At 43.8% G+C, this 14,277-nt stretch overlaps 1 protein-coding gene across 1 annotated transcript in view; it reads right to left on the bottom strand.

The window, feature by feature from the left end:
- LOC116326938 (muscle M-line assembly protein unc-89-like) overlaps nucleotides 1-11,130 on the bottom strand; it is a 48,552-nt gene extending 37,422 nt beyond the window's left edge. The window contains exons 1-4 of the mRNA XM_039609000.1: nucleotides 10,873-11,130; nucleotides 4,797-5,138; nucleotides 4,335-4,667; nucleotides 3,873-4,220 (exon numbers count right to left, since the gene is read on the bottom strand). Of these exons, the coding sequence (XP_039464934.1) occupies nucleotides 3,873-4,220; nucleotides 4,335-4,667; nucleotides 4,797-5,138; nucleotides 10,873-11,125 (1,276 nt within the window). The 5' untranslated portion in view covers nucleotides 11,126-11,130. The remainder of the gene's footprint in view (nucleotides 1-3,872; nucleotides 4,221-4,334; nucleotides 4,668-4,796; nucleotides 5,139-10,872) is intronic.
- Nucleotides 11,131-14,277: the final 3,147 nt, after the last annotated feature.

Below are 14,277 nucleotides of genomic sequence, written 5' to 3'. Positions count from 1 at the left end.
ATATAACCTGAAAGTCCCGAGGTCAAAATGGGAGATGCCCCCAAGGGTGATGGAGAATGACCGGGCTAAGATCCTGTGGGACTTCCAGATACAGACGGACAAAATGGTGGTGGCTAACCAACCGGACATAGTGGTGGTAGACAAACAGAAGAAGACGGCCGTAGTGATCGATGTAGCGGTTCCGAATGACAGTAATATCAGGAAGAAGGAACACGAGAAGCTGGAGAAATACCAAGGGCTCAGAGAAGAGCTCGAGAGGATGTGGAGGGTGAAGGTAACGGTGGTCCCCGTGGTAATCGGAGCACTAGGTGCGGTGACTCCCAAGCTAGGCAAGTGGCTCCAGCAGATCCCGGGAACAACATCGGAGATCTCTGTCCAGAAGAGCGCAGTCCTGGGAACAGCTAAGATACTCCGCAGGACCCTCAAGCTCCCCGGCCTCTGGTAGAGGACCCGAGCTTGAAGGATAAACCGCCCGCAGGAGCGAGATGGGTGTTTTTATATATACAGTGGCTTGCAAAAGTATTCGGCCCCCTTGAACTTTTCTACATTTTGTCACATTACAGCCACAAACATGAATCAATGTTATTGGAATTCCAGGTGAAAGACCAATACAAAGTGGTGTACACGTGAGAAGTGGAATGGAAATCATACATGATTCCAAACATTTTTTATAAATAAATAACTGAAAAGTGGGGTGTGCGTAATTATTCAGCCCCCTGAGTCAATACTTTGTAGAAGCACCTTTTGCTGCAATTACAGCTGCCAGTCTTTTAGGGTATGTCTCTACCAGCTTTGCACATCTAGAGACTGAAATCCTTGCCCATTCTTCTTTGTAAAACAGCTCCACAACTGCCTCAGAGGTTGTCTTAGAGAATATTGGGAGCAACAACACCATGAAGTCCAAAGAACACACCAGACAGGTCAGAGATAAAGTTATTGAGAAATTTAAAGCAGGCTTAGGCTACAAAAAGATTTCCCAAGCCTTGAACATCCCACGGAGCACTGTTCAAGCGATCATTCAGAAATGGAAGGAGTATGGCACAACTGTAAACCTACCAAGACAAGGCCGTCCACCTAAACTCACAGGCTGAACAAGGAGAGCGCTGATCAGAAATGCAGCCAAGAGGCCCATGGTGACTCTGGACGAGCTGCAGAGATCTACAGCTCAGGTGGGGGAATCTGTCCATAGGACAACTATTAGTCGTGCACTGCACAAAGTTGGCCTTTATGGAAGAGTGGCAAGAAGAAAGCCATTGTTAACAGAAAACCATAAGAAGTCCCGTTTGCAGTTTGTCACAAGTCATGTGGGGGACACAGCAAACATGTGGAAGAAGGTGCTCTGGTCAGATGAGACCAAAATGGAACTTTTGGCCAAAATGCAAAAACGCTATGTGTGGCGGAAAACTAACACTGCACATCACTCTGAACACACCATCCCCACTGTCAAATATGGTGGTGGCAGCATCATGCTCTGGGGTGCTTCTCTTCAGCAGGGACAGGGAAGCTGGTCAGAGTTGATGGGAAGATGGATGGAGCCAAATACAGGGCAATCTTGGAAGAAAACCTCTTGGAGTCTGCAAAAGACTTGAGACTGGGGCGGAGGTTCACCTTCCAGCAGGAGAACAACCCTAAACATAAAGCAAGGGCAACAATGGAATGGTTTAAAACAAAACATATCCATGTGTTAGAATGGCCCAGTCACAGTCCAGATCTAAATCCAATCGAGAATCTGTGGCAAGATCTGAAAACTGCTGTTCACAAACGCTGTCCATCTAATCTGACTGAGCTGGAGCTGTTTTGCAAAGAAGAATGGGCAAGGATTTCAGTCTGTAGATGTGCAAAGCTGGTAGAGACATACCCTAAAGACTGGCAGCTGTAATTGCAGCAAAAGGTGGTTCTACAAAGTATTGACTCAGGGGGCTGAATAATTACGCACACCCACTTTTCAGTTTTTATTTGTAAAAATGTTTGGAATCATGTATGATTTCCGTTCCACTTCTCACGTGTACACCACTTTGTATTGGTCTTTCACCTGGAATTCCAATAAAATTGATTCATGTTTGTGGCTGTAATGTGACAAAATGTGGAAAAGTTCAAGGGGGCCGAATACTTTTGCAAGCCACTGTAAATATATATATATATATATATATATATGCAGTGTTGGGGAGTAACGGAATACATGTACCGCCGTTACGTATTCAGAATACAAAATATGAGTAACTGTATTCCGTTACAGTTACCGCTTTAAAGGTGGTATTCAGAATACAGTTACTTTGTTGAAATAAATGGAATACACGGCGGTACTTTCCTGTTTCATATTGTCGCGGGTCAGGACTGTTTGGGTTTGTTTGACAGCTACGTTCTGTTGTTCCAGGCGGCAGCGTTACGGTTGCCATGGTTACAGGGTGACGCTCTCTCTCTGCGTGTTTCCTGGGTGAGAGAGCGCTTTTTTGTTGTTGTTGTTGTGCTAAGCTAAAAGGCAGAATGCTACAGGCATAGCTCTAAAGCATGTAGCCTGATGGGCAGTGTAGTCCGATGGGCAGTGTAGTCCGTGCTGCAGGGAGAATGGACTGCCATACACGTTATGTGTCTGTGAGCGAGGGAGGGAGAAAAAGGAAAAGTCCGAGCTGTCACGGAGCAAAAACGGGAGCTGGAAGCATGTAAATATAATAATAACCACTGCAGCCAAGAAGAGTGCCTGAGGAGCCCATTTGTAAGTAAGCTATTAAGACTCAACTGTACACTGTGTTCGTGTTTTCCTCCGGAAAAAATAAGTTCCGTTGGAGCAGCCTTTCAACGCCTCTCTCTGTCTCCCCAAGCAAAGTTGACCCAGACAACAAAGTAAAGCTAGTTTTCGGCTACCAGCCCGACACGAACCGGACGTATTAGCCAGAGGTCCCTTTACTACGGTTCGGAGCCGCGGACCTTCAGTAACAGTAATAAATCACAGCAATAGGACATTCATGTAGTTTTAAACAGCATGATAATATATTAAGTAATCCAAAGTATTCAGAATACGTTACTCTCATTGAGTAACGTAACGGAATACGTTACAGAATACATTTTGGGGCATGTATTCAGTATTCTGTAATGGAATAAATTTTAAAAGTAACCTTCCCAACACTGTATATATGTATATATATATATATAGAGAGAGAGAGAGAGAGAGGGAGAATATAAATACAGAGACATATATAAATAAAATATACAAAAGGGATAAATAGAATAAATAGGAATAAGAATACAAGTGAATTGCACATTTCAAGTCACTGATGTCATGTAATGTCAAACTGCATTTTCCAAGCACAAACAACAGGAAACAGTTTTTAAAGAAAGATATGAAAACATTAGGAATCAGAATTTGATCCAGTTGTGTTTGCAAAGCAGATCATTGGATTAACAACAGGAGTCAGTTTATCAGAGCTTTGTTTGGCAGAACCAGGAGAAGAATCTGTGTGATGCAGCTTTGACACTTATGAAACAGCATTGCTACTGGCTTTGCTGGTTCACAGTAACATCATATAAAATCTAATGGTGGAGAATGAAGGTCCACTGTCCTGGCAGGCTATCGTCTAAATAAGTTGGTCAGACATGATGTATTTGTGGGGTCAGGGCGTGGCCAATAACCAGACACGGGGCTGCTGATCTTTTTACATATGGAAGTCATAGGAGCCCAACTCCTGCAAACTGCACAGGACTCTGAGTGGGTTTATGATGTGTTTACTGACCTGTATCAGATGTGTCCCCCATCTTCAACCTTAATGTCAGACTTTCTATCTGAGGAGAGAACAGAGCACATCAGGATCACACTGAAAGACAGATAACAGTGATTTCATTCTCACTTATTTTGGACAAACAGATGTTACTCTCACCTCTGACACTGAGAGTCACTGATTTCTGTAGCAGCTTGTATCCATACTTGTTGTAGACGGTGCAGGTGTAGACTCCACTGTCAGTGAGGTGGAGGTCTTTCAGGATCAGACTGAGGTCTTTAGTAGTCACAGGATCTTCATTCATCTCTGTGCGGCTACTGTAAACCTGCTCCTGGTCGTCTTCATCTGAGAGGTTGTTTCCACTCTCATACACATGGACCATCTTTTCTTCAGGGTGAGTGAGTCTCCACTCTGCTTTGATGTCATATGGAAGGTCACCTGTGATTTTAAAAGGGATTAGGACAGACCCCTCTCCCTCCATCACCTCCACCATCTCTGTCTGGTATCCTGAGAGGAGAACAGACAGACAGACCATCATCATCCATCATCTCCTCTGCTGTGTAACCAGCAGCTATTTACTCCCGTTTTAAGTTATTGTAGACAAACAGCTGTTACACTCACCTCTGACACTGAGTGTCACTACTTTCTGTAGCAGGATGCTGCCATCCTTGTTGTAGACGGTGCAGGTGTAGCCACCACGGTCACTAAGTTGGAGGCCTTTCAGGGTCAAACTGAGGTCTTTATTTTTCAGAGGCTCTTCATTCATCTCTGTGCGGCCTTTATAATCCTCATCCATTAAGAGAGACTGGTTTTGGCTGTTCTGATACACATGGACGATGATATTTTGATGTTTCCACTCTACTTTGATGTCCTGAAGGAGGTCTTCTGTGATTTTAAAGGGCAGCAGGACAGACGCCTCTCCCTGTGTCACTTCCACCATCTCCAGTGGATAGTCTGAGATGAAAACAGAGGTCAAAATTAGATGTGCAGACATCAGTGAGTGAGTGTGATCCTCCATCATCTCTAACCCTAACCCTTTACTCCTGTTTTTAGTTAATGTGGGCAAACAGCTGTTACTCTCACCTCTGACACTGAGAGTCACTACTTTCTGTAGCAGCATGTGTCCATCCTTGTTGTAGACGGTGCAGGTGTAGACTCCACTGTCAGTGAGGCGGAGGTCTTTCAGGGTCAGACTGAGGTCTTTAGTTGTCAGTGGATCTTCAGTCATCTCTGCACGACCTCTGTATACATGGTCCCGTGAAGGAGACTCATTTTTACTCCTTTCATACACGTAGACCATCCGGTCTTCAGGGTTAATGAGTCTCCACTCAACTTTGACATCCTGAGGAAGGTGATCTGTGACTTTAAAAGGCAGCAGGATAGACTTCTCTCCTTGTGTCGCATTCACCATTTCCACCGGGTACACTGAGATCAGAACAGAGTAGAACATGAGGTGCACAGAGAAATACAATGCGACATCAATGAAAGCCATTCATAGTTCTTACTGTCATAGTTTATTAACTGTCAGGCTGGGCAAGCACACATCCTGCGAGCTCACTGTAAGTACTGCAGTCTGAATTGTTTTTAAATGTCTACAATGGCAGGCATCAATGAAAGAGTCTCAAATAAAAAGAGTTGGACAACCCCAGACCATGAGATGAAAGAAGCTGACTGACGGCGATGGGCAGGAGTGGGTATAATCGTACCCACCCAGTTAACTGCCTTTTTTGGAGGGTTTACCCAGGCAAATGAGAGGATTGCCTCACTGTGCCTTTAGGTTGGGAAATGGGTCATGACTGTCATTTGTGCCTATGTCCCAAATGACGGTTCAGATTACCCAGACTTGGGGTGTAGTGGGGTGCTGGAAAGTGTCTCATCCAGGGACTCCATTGTTGTGCTGCTGGGGCACCTCAACACCCACATGGGCATTGACAGTGTGACCTGGAGGTGTGTGATTGAGACAAACGGCCTAACAGATCTGAATGCGAGTGAAGTTCTGTTATTGGACTTGCTAACCACAGCTTGTCCGTATTCAAGCATAAGTGTGTTCATAAGTAGACATGGCATCAGGTCACTCTAGATCACACGTCAAGGATTGATTTTGTAATTTTATCAACAGATCTGTGGCTGTACGTCTTAGACACTTGGTTAAAGAGAGGTGCTGAGTAAGCTGATCATCACCTGGTGGTTAGCCGGATCACCTGATGGCTTAAGAAGGAAACTTATTGGGCTTGGTTAGCTTGTGAGAATTCAGATGCAGCTGACAGAAACTGGCAGGATTAGTGATTCTGGCAAACAATGACATTTAACACTTCCAAGTCCAAAACCATGGCTCTCAGCTGAAAAAGGGTTGAGTGCCTACTCTGAGTCAGAGAAGAGTTACTATCCCAAGTGGAGCAATTCAAATATGTCAGAATCTTTATCACGAGTGAGAGGAAGGTGGGGGGCAAGCTTGTTAGCTAGATTGGGGTGAAGTCTGGAGTGAAACAGACATGTGGTAAAGAGCAAGCTGACCGTAAACTCGAAGCTGTGGATTTACTGGTTAATCGTTATTCCTACCCTCCTCTGGGTGGTGACCAAAAGAATGAGGTCACGGATACAAGTGGCAGAAATTTGTTTTCTTTGAAGGGTCTTTGGGTTCTCCTTTAGAATTAGGAGGAGGAGCGCGGTCATTTGAGAGGGACTCTTCAATATCCTTGAGGTGACTTTTGTTGTGATTTGGCGCTATATAAATAAAATTGAATTGAATTGAATTGAATATCGAAAGGAACCAGTTGATGTGGTTTGGACATCTGAGGAGGATGCCTCCTGGGTGAGGTGTCTGAGCATATCCCAGCAGGAGGAGGCCCCTAGGCAGACCCAAGACATGCGGGAGAGATCATATCTCTTGGCTGGCCTGGGAACGCCTTGGTGTTCCCACAGATAAGCTACAAAAACTCACCACTTGATGGATTCTTGTAGAAATGCGGCTTCCTTAGTCAGGAGCCTCGCAGACTAATATTAACTGTACTTCAACATATTATTACCATATTGTGTGTGTATAAGGAGCCCAAAATGGCACCTGCTAAGAGATATGCTTACAAAGCAGATTTCAACATCAAGACAATAAGTTACGCTCTAGAACATGGGAATAGAGCAGCTGTGAGAGAATTCAGTATCAATGAATCAATGGTATGGAAGTGGGGGAAGCAAGAAGATGGCGTGCTCCAATAAAGAAGACCAAATAACATTTTAGAGGGAAGAAGGTGCGACATCCACAGATAGAGGACATAATTGAACAGTGGGTTATTGAACAAAGAACAGCAGGTAGAAGCATCTCTATGGTCTCTATTCGACTCAAGGCAACAACAGTAGTGCGTGACATAGATCAACGTCTTTCAAGGAAGACCTTCTTGGTGCTTCTGTTTTATGAAAAGGCAAAATCTCTCAATCTGCACAAGAACTACCATCTCAAAACAATTGCTTAGGGATTACAAAGAAAAGCTGGCCATTTTTCGCACCTACTGCAAGAATAAGATCACTAAAAAGAAGATCTGGCCAGAACACATCACCAGCATGGATGAGGTCGCCTCACCTTTGAAATCCCCATTTACCATAATGTCAAGAAAACAGGCAGTGGCGGTCCTAGCCTGTTTGGCGCCCTGGGCGAACACCCCTCTGGCGCCCCCTGCATACTCTACTATGCAGAGAGTATGCAGCTACTAAACAGACATCATAATTCGTCATACAATGGGAACAGGACAAATCAACAATCAACAAACTGACTAATTAATATTATATTATTGTATATATTGTTTGGAGTTTAGTCTGTTACTGTTACTTTTTTGCCATTTCTTCTTGGAGGAACTGTAACCCACAGGGATTAAGAAAGTATTCTGATTCTTAATGTTTCAGGATACATGACCAGCCATTATCCAATGACACATCTGCTTACCTGTATCTTTGCTCATTTCTCCTTGTAGGAGCCATAATTAAATGTACTGAATTTTAATGATCACTGGGTTTTCGTTTATTTGGTTGCTATGGTGATGTGTAACTGGAGTCACGTGGGTGCTAGCGGTGACATTAAGAGGGCGTTGTCAGTCTGTCTTTCACTGGTTTGATTTTGACAGAGAGGAGGGCTGGGTAGCCGTAGTTTTTGTTGACCGCAGCACAACGAGTTTCCCCTTGTTGCATTAGAGCCTGTGATGTTTTAAGAGTTTGAATCGCGAGCCGATCACATTGCTCTGTAAACTTTTCAAGCACTTTAATAAACAAGTGTTACGACCCGGCTCATAGCCGCAACATAAAAGAAGATGGATACCGGATTGTGGGATGAGAAGAGGCTTTATCTTAAACTGGACAACCAGGTTGGCTAAAAAATGGCTGGTGCCACTAAGGCAAACACAACAAAAGAGATGGACAAAATGGTGAACGGAGAACTAAACTATACTGGGAAAAACTAAACTACTGACCCTGAACAGAAACACAAACCTGAACACGAATAACAGCCAGCAGAAAACAGATGACGGTTGGGCAGCAGGGAAACACACGGATGAGACACGGTGGATACACAGACGGACCAGCCAAACTACAAAGACAGAGGACGCGACTTAAATACACACAGGGAAACACAGGGAGATTACACACAGGTGGGGAACACAGCTGGGAATAATCAACAAGACAGACAGAGGTAAAACTGAACACACTCACATGAGACGCAGACCTTCACAATAAAACAGGAAATGAGAACAAATCCTTAAACATAACATAAAACAAAACACTGACAACATTAAATCATAACATTTCCCCCCACTCAAAAAATCAAACATTTAACCCCAAATGAAAATGTTTGATTCATGACCTAGAGAGCCATGAATGCTGTAGTCCTGGAGGACCAGCGCACAAGGCACTGGCCGCTATTCTGCAGGCAGACGGAATGCTGAAGCGGTCCCTCGGACCCTCCAGCGGAGACGAATGAAGGCTGGACAGGCCCCTTGGACCCTCCAGTGAAGACGGAAGGCTGAAGCGGTCCCTCGGACCCTCCAGTGAAGACGGAAGGCTGAAGCGGTCCCTCGGACCCTCCAGCGGAGACGGAATGCCTGAAGCGGTCCTCCGGACCCTCCAGCTGAAACGAATGAAGGCTGGACAGGCCCCTTGGACCCTCCAGCGGAGATGAATGGCTGAAGCGGTCCCTCGGACCCTCCAGCGAAGACGGAATGCCTGAAGCGGTCCTCCGGACCCTCCAGCTGAAACGAATGAAGGCTGAAGCGGTCCCTCGGACCCTCCAGCGGAGACGAATGAAGGCTGGACAGGCCCCTTGGACCCTCCAGCGGAGACGAATGCTGAAGCGGTCCCTCGGACCCTCCAGCGACGACGGAATGCTGAAGCGGTCCCTCGGACTTAAATACCCACAGAGAAACACAGGGAGATTACACACAGGTGGGGAACACAGCTGGGAACAATCAACAAGACGAGACAGAGGTAAAACTGAACACACTCACATGAGACGCAGACCTTCACAATAAAACAGGAAATGAGAACAAATCCTTAAACATAACATAAAACAAAACACTGACAACATTAAATCATAACACAAGCAAGCAACTCCACCGCTCGCATTATTGCGTAAAGTTGACAGCGCATCAGGCAAATAGGCAGGCTCAATCCCCGGCCTCTAGCTACTGTGGAAGTCGCTACACTCCTCCTCTTTCTCTGTTTTTTAAACTTTAAAAACGGGTTGTGTGTGAGACTTTAAATCAACAAAATATAAAATATACATTTTAAATTGTTATTGATCCCTTTACCCGTATTCCTTAAGTGTTTATGTATTTTCTTACTCTTCTTATATATATTGTTTGTTTACTTGCACTGCTGTAACTGGAGCCTCGTCGTCTCGTGTCTCTATATACTGGACTGTATGTAGCGGAGATGACAATAAAGTTTACTTTGACTTCAGCAGCGAGCAGGCGCACCGAGGGCTCTCGCGCTCAGTTTTCGCATATAGAAGTTTGAAAAAACATCGGTGCAAATTATAAGTCTGTATCATGATGTCTGGTGTTTTCGTGTTTGTTGGTTTGTTTTTATTTTGTTTTGTTTTGCGAGTTGGTTATTAGACGCTGCTCTAGCCAGCCAGAGAATCCCCCGCCGCCCCGCCCTCTCCTCCCTGTGTGGCAAGCAGCAGGCACACTTCGCAAACGGAGGGCGCCCTTACTCCCAGCAAATGGGCGATAGAAAACCGATCGGTGCCTATGCCATTCCCAATATGCGCTGGCATGATGTCGGGGCAGCATGAGTACGAGCATTTTTTTTTTTTTTTGCCGATGCCCGTGATGCCGCCCCCACCACATTGCCTCCCCGGGCAACCGCCCGTGTCGCCCGTATCTAAAACCGCTACTGAAAACAGGGACCAGTATGGTGTCTATGCTCACCACAGGGAAGGAGAAGTCATCCTTCACTGTAGTCCGCGGTTGCCATTCTAATGGCCAAAATTACCACCCATGGTCATTTTCAAGAGGAAGTCTTCGCCAAAAGAAAAGTTCCCCACATTCTTCAAGACTAACCCAAAGGGCTGGATGGACGGGTGAGTTACACCAATGGATCACGGATGCTTGGGCTAAGGCATCAGTCTCAAGTGTCGTCCGAGCTTTTACAAAGGATGTAATCATCACTAAACAGCTAAGTAACAGCAATGAGACCATCTATCCATCCACTTCTGCTTATCCTTTTCAGGGTCGCAGGGGGTGCTGGAGCCTATCCCAGCTGTCATAGGGTGAGAGGTGGGGTACACCCTGGACAGGTCGCCAGTCTGTCACAGGGCTTAGCACCGACCGACCAATAAAGATGAGTGTGATCTGGGCATGCTTGATGCCAAAATCGCCCAACTGTTAAACTCCGACACTGAAGATGAAGAATTTGAAGGATTTGTGGAAGCGGAATGAACTGAAAAAGTTAGTGTATTGTTCAGTATTTTATGCAATGTAAACAATGTTGAGAGATACTTTGAATGAGTTGAATTAAGTTTGACAGTGACTGTTTTGTATTGCTTAATGCACCTTATGATCTGCAAAATACGGTAATTTCCTCAGGAATATTAGTATTCTGAGTCTGATCCGTGAGGCTGCACAAACAGCTGCTTTACTTTTTGCTACTTTCTGGACTCTGACACATTTATTCTCACCTCTCACTGTGATCGACACGACTTTCTGTAGCAGGATTTCTTCACCCTCACTGTAGACAGTGCAGGTGTAGGTACCATCATCAGTGTGTTGCAGGTTTCCATTTGTCAGTGGCTCTTGATTCACCTCCTGATCGTGAGACTGGTTACGGCCATTCTGACGCACGTGGACTTTCTTGTCTTCGTGTTTCCACTCCACGGTGACATCCTGAAGCTTCAGGACTTCAGTTGTAAATGGCAGAATGACAGACTGCATCCCTTTAACTACTTCCACCACCTCGGGAACTAAGAGGAGAACAAAGGTTTACAGACAAACAGACATCACACTGTAAAAAAAAAAACTGTCAAATTTACGGTAAAATACCAGCAGCTGTGGTTGCCAGGAATATACCGTGAAAAAAATGTGGAATCTGTAAAAGACAATACGGTATACTGGTTTTGTAACCCTAAATTTTAAGGTAGACAACGTGTTATTTTACCAAAATCATGATAGAAAAAAACAAATATATTTGTCAATTATACAGCAATTTAATGTAAAAATGCAACTTTCCATAGCTTTTTACGGATATTTGCAGTAAAAAAAAGTTATAATATAATAATATTTACAGTAATTTGTTGTTAATTTAACAGTAATAGGATAGACCCTATTATTGTAAATAACTGTAAAATAACAGAAATATGTTAAACCTTATTAAAACCTTTGACAGTAAAAAACACAGTGAAATTGTATAACAAATTACAGCATTTTATTTTGACCAGATACATTTTACGGTAAATTCCTGGCAACCACAGCTGCCGGTATTTTACTGCTAAAAATACAGTACAATATGAGGAACATAAATGGTTTACCGTACATTTTACATTTGCAACCGCTAAATATAGAAAAATCTAAAGATGCTCATATATAACCAAGGTAGTGAATATTACTGATAAACAATGAGAAAATTTGACATACCATTTGAAAACAGACTAAACATATCATTTTCTCTATTCCTACAAAACAGCATAGATCTTGAGAATACAGCATGTGTCCATATATATGGCTGGTAATCCATGGAGGAATGAATAAACAAAACAAAATATTACCTGCCCCTGACCTATCAACAGTAATGAGTCACTGGGTCCTGCCTTGGTGAAGGAAAGGACTCAGTGGAGTTTCTAATGCGCATGGTGTCGAAGATACAAGCTCTGCAGGAGTACTTCAATGTCCATCAGGAGTTCACTTTGGACTGGCAGGATCCCCTCTGCAGCAAAAAATGGACAAAGTTTGATCAGTGCTTGAGCAAAATGCACAGAAATGAACAAAACGTGCTGCCAAAAACAGATCTAATGATAAATGATTTCTTAAGTGTAAAATATACAGTTCTTAAAGGATAGCTATTGTCAAAATGCAACCTGGGCTGTTTTTTTTTTTAACTATAAATGAGACAAACATATATCTAAAAGCATAATTACGACAAACGAGCCGTTTTTGAGATTGACCGTGATTTTGTTTTGTGGTCAATAGCCAGTGAATGGGAATACTAGGGGGCCGGGGCATAAATTTGAGCACATCAAAATCGATACAGTAAAAACAAACAAAAAACAGCCCAGGTTGCATTTTGGCAATAGTTATCCTTTAAATCTACTTATATAAAAGTGATACATACAGGGAGTGCAGAATTATTAGGCAAACGAGTATTTTGTCCACATCATCATCTTCATGCATGTTGTCTTACTCCAAGCTGTATAGGCTCGAAAGCCTACTACCAATTAAGCACATTAGGTGATGTGCATCTCTGTAATGAGAAGGGGTGTGGTCTAATGACATCAACACCCTATATCAGGTGTGCATAATTATTAGGCAACTTCCTTTCCTTTGGCAAAATGGGTCAAAAAAAGGACTTGACAGGCTCAGAAAAGTCCAAAATAGTGAGATATCTTGCAGAGGGATGCAGCAGTCTTAAAATTGCAAAGCTTCTGAAGCGTGATCATCGAACAATCAAGCATTTCATTCAAAATAGTCAACAGGGTCGCAAGAAGCGTGTGGAAAAACCAAGACGCAAAATAACTGCCCATGAACTGAGAAAAGTCAAGCGTGCAGCTGCCAAGATGCCACTTGCCACCAGTTTGGCCATATTTCAGAGCTGCAACATCACTGGAGTGCCCAAAAGCACAAGGTGTGCAATACTCAGAGACATGGCCAAGGTAAGAAAGGCTGAAAGACGACCACCACTGAACAAGACACACAAGCTGAAACGTCAAGACTGGGCCAAGAAATATCTCAAGACTGATTTTTCTAAGGTTTTATGGACTGATGAAATGAGAGTGAGTCTTGATGGGCCAGATGGATGGGCCCGTGGCTGGATTGGTAAGGGCAGAGAGCTCCAGTCCGACTCAGACGCCAGCAAGGTGGAGGTGGAGTACTGGTTTGGGCTGGTATCATCAAAGATGAGCTTGTGGGGCCTTTTTCGGGTTGAGGATGGAGTCAAGCTCAACTCCCAGTCCTACTGCCAGTTTCTGGAAGACACCTTCTTCAAGCAGTGGTACAGGAAGAAGTCTGCATCCTTCAAGAAAAACATGATTTTCATGCAGGACAATGCTCCATCACACGCGTCCAAGTACTCCACAGCGTGGCTGGCAAGAAAGGCTATAAAAGAAGAAAAACTAATGACATGGCCTCCTTGTTCACCTGATCTGAACCCCATTGAGAACCTGTGGTCCATCATCAAATGTGAGATTTACAAGGAGGGAAAACAGTACACCTCTCTGAACAGTGTCTGGGAGGCTGTGCTTGCTGCTGCACGCAATGTTGATGGTGAACAGATCAAAACACTGACAGAATCCATGGATGGCAGGCTTTTGAGTGTCCTTGCAAAGAAAGGTGGCTATATTGGTCGCTGATTTGTTTTTGTTTTGTTTTGAATGTCAGAAATGTATATTTGTGAATGTGGAGATGTTATATTGGTTTCACTGGTAAAAATAAATAATTGAAATGGGTATATATTTGTTTTTGTTAAGTTGCCTAATAATTATGCACAGTAATAGTCACCTGCACACACAGATATCCCCTAAAATAGCTCTCAAACTGAAAACAAACTAAAAACTACTTCCAAAAACATTCAGCTTTGATATTAATGAGTTTTTTGGGTTCATTGAGAACATGGTTGTTGTTCAATAATAAAATTATTCCTCAAAAATACAACTTGCCTAATAATTCTGCACTCCCTGTAGAGGCTCAGTCAAGTCAAAACACAGATCGAATGAGGGAATGATATGCAATGATCTGTCAGTCAGCAAAAAAAGGTCCAGTGAAGTTTCACACTTAGTGTTTTTATAGTCTAGAGCAGGGGTCGGCAACCCTGGGCACGCGTGCCACAGCTGGCATGCGAAGGGTTAACTGATGGCACGCTCGGTGGGCCGATGATT

The sequence above is a fragment of the Oreochromis aureus genome, linkage group 3 (genome assembly GCF_013358895.1).
Source record: "Oreochromis aureus strain Israel breed Guangdong linkage group 3, ZZ_aureus, whole genome shotgun sequence".
Lineage (NCBI taxonomy): Eukaryota > Metazoa > Chordata > Actinopteri > Cichliformes > Cichlidae > Oreochromis > Oreochromis aureus.
Note: the sequence above shows the minus strand (reverse complement) of the source record. Positions and strands in the feature narration are given on the sequence as shown.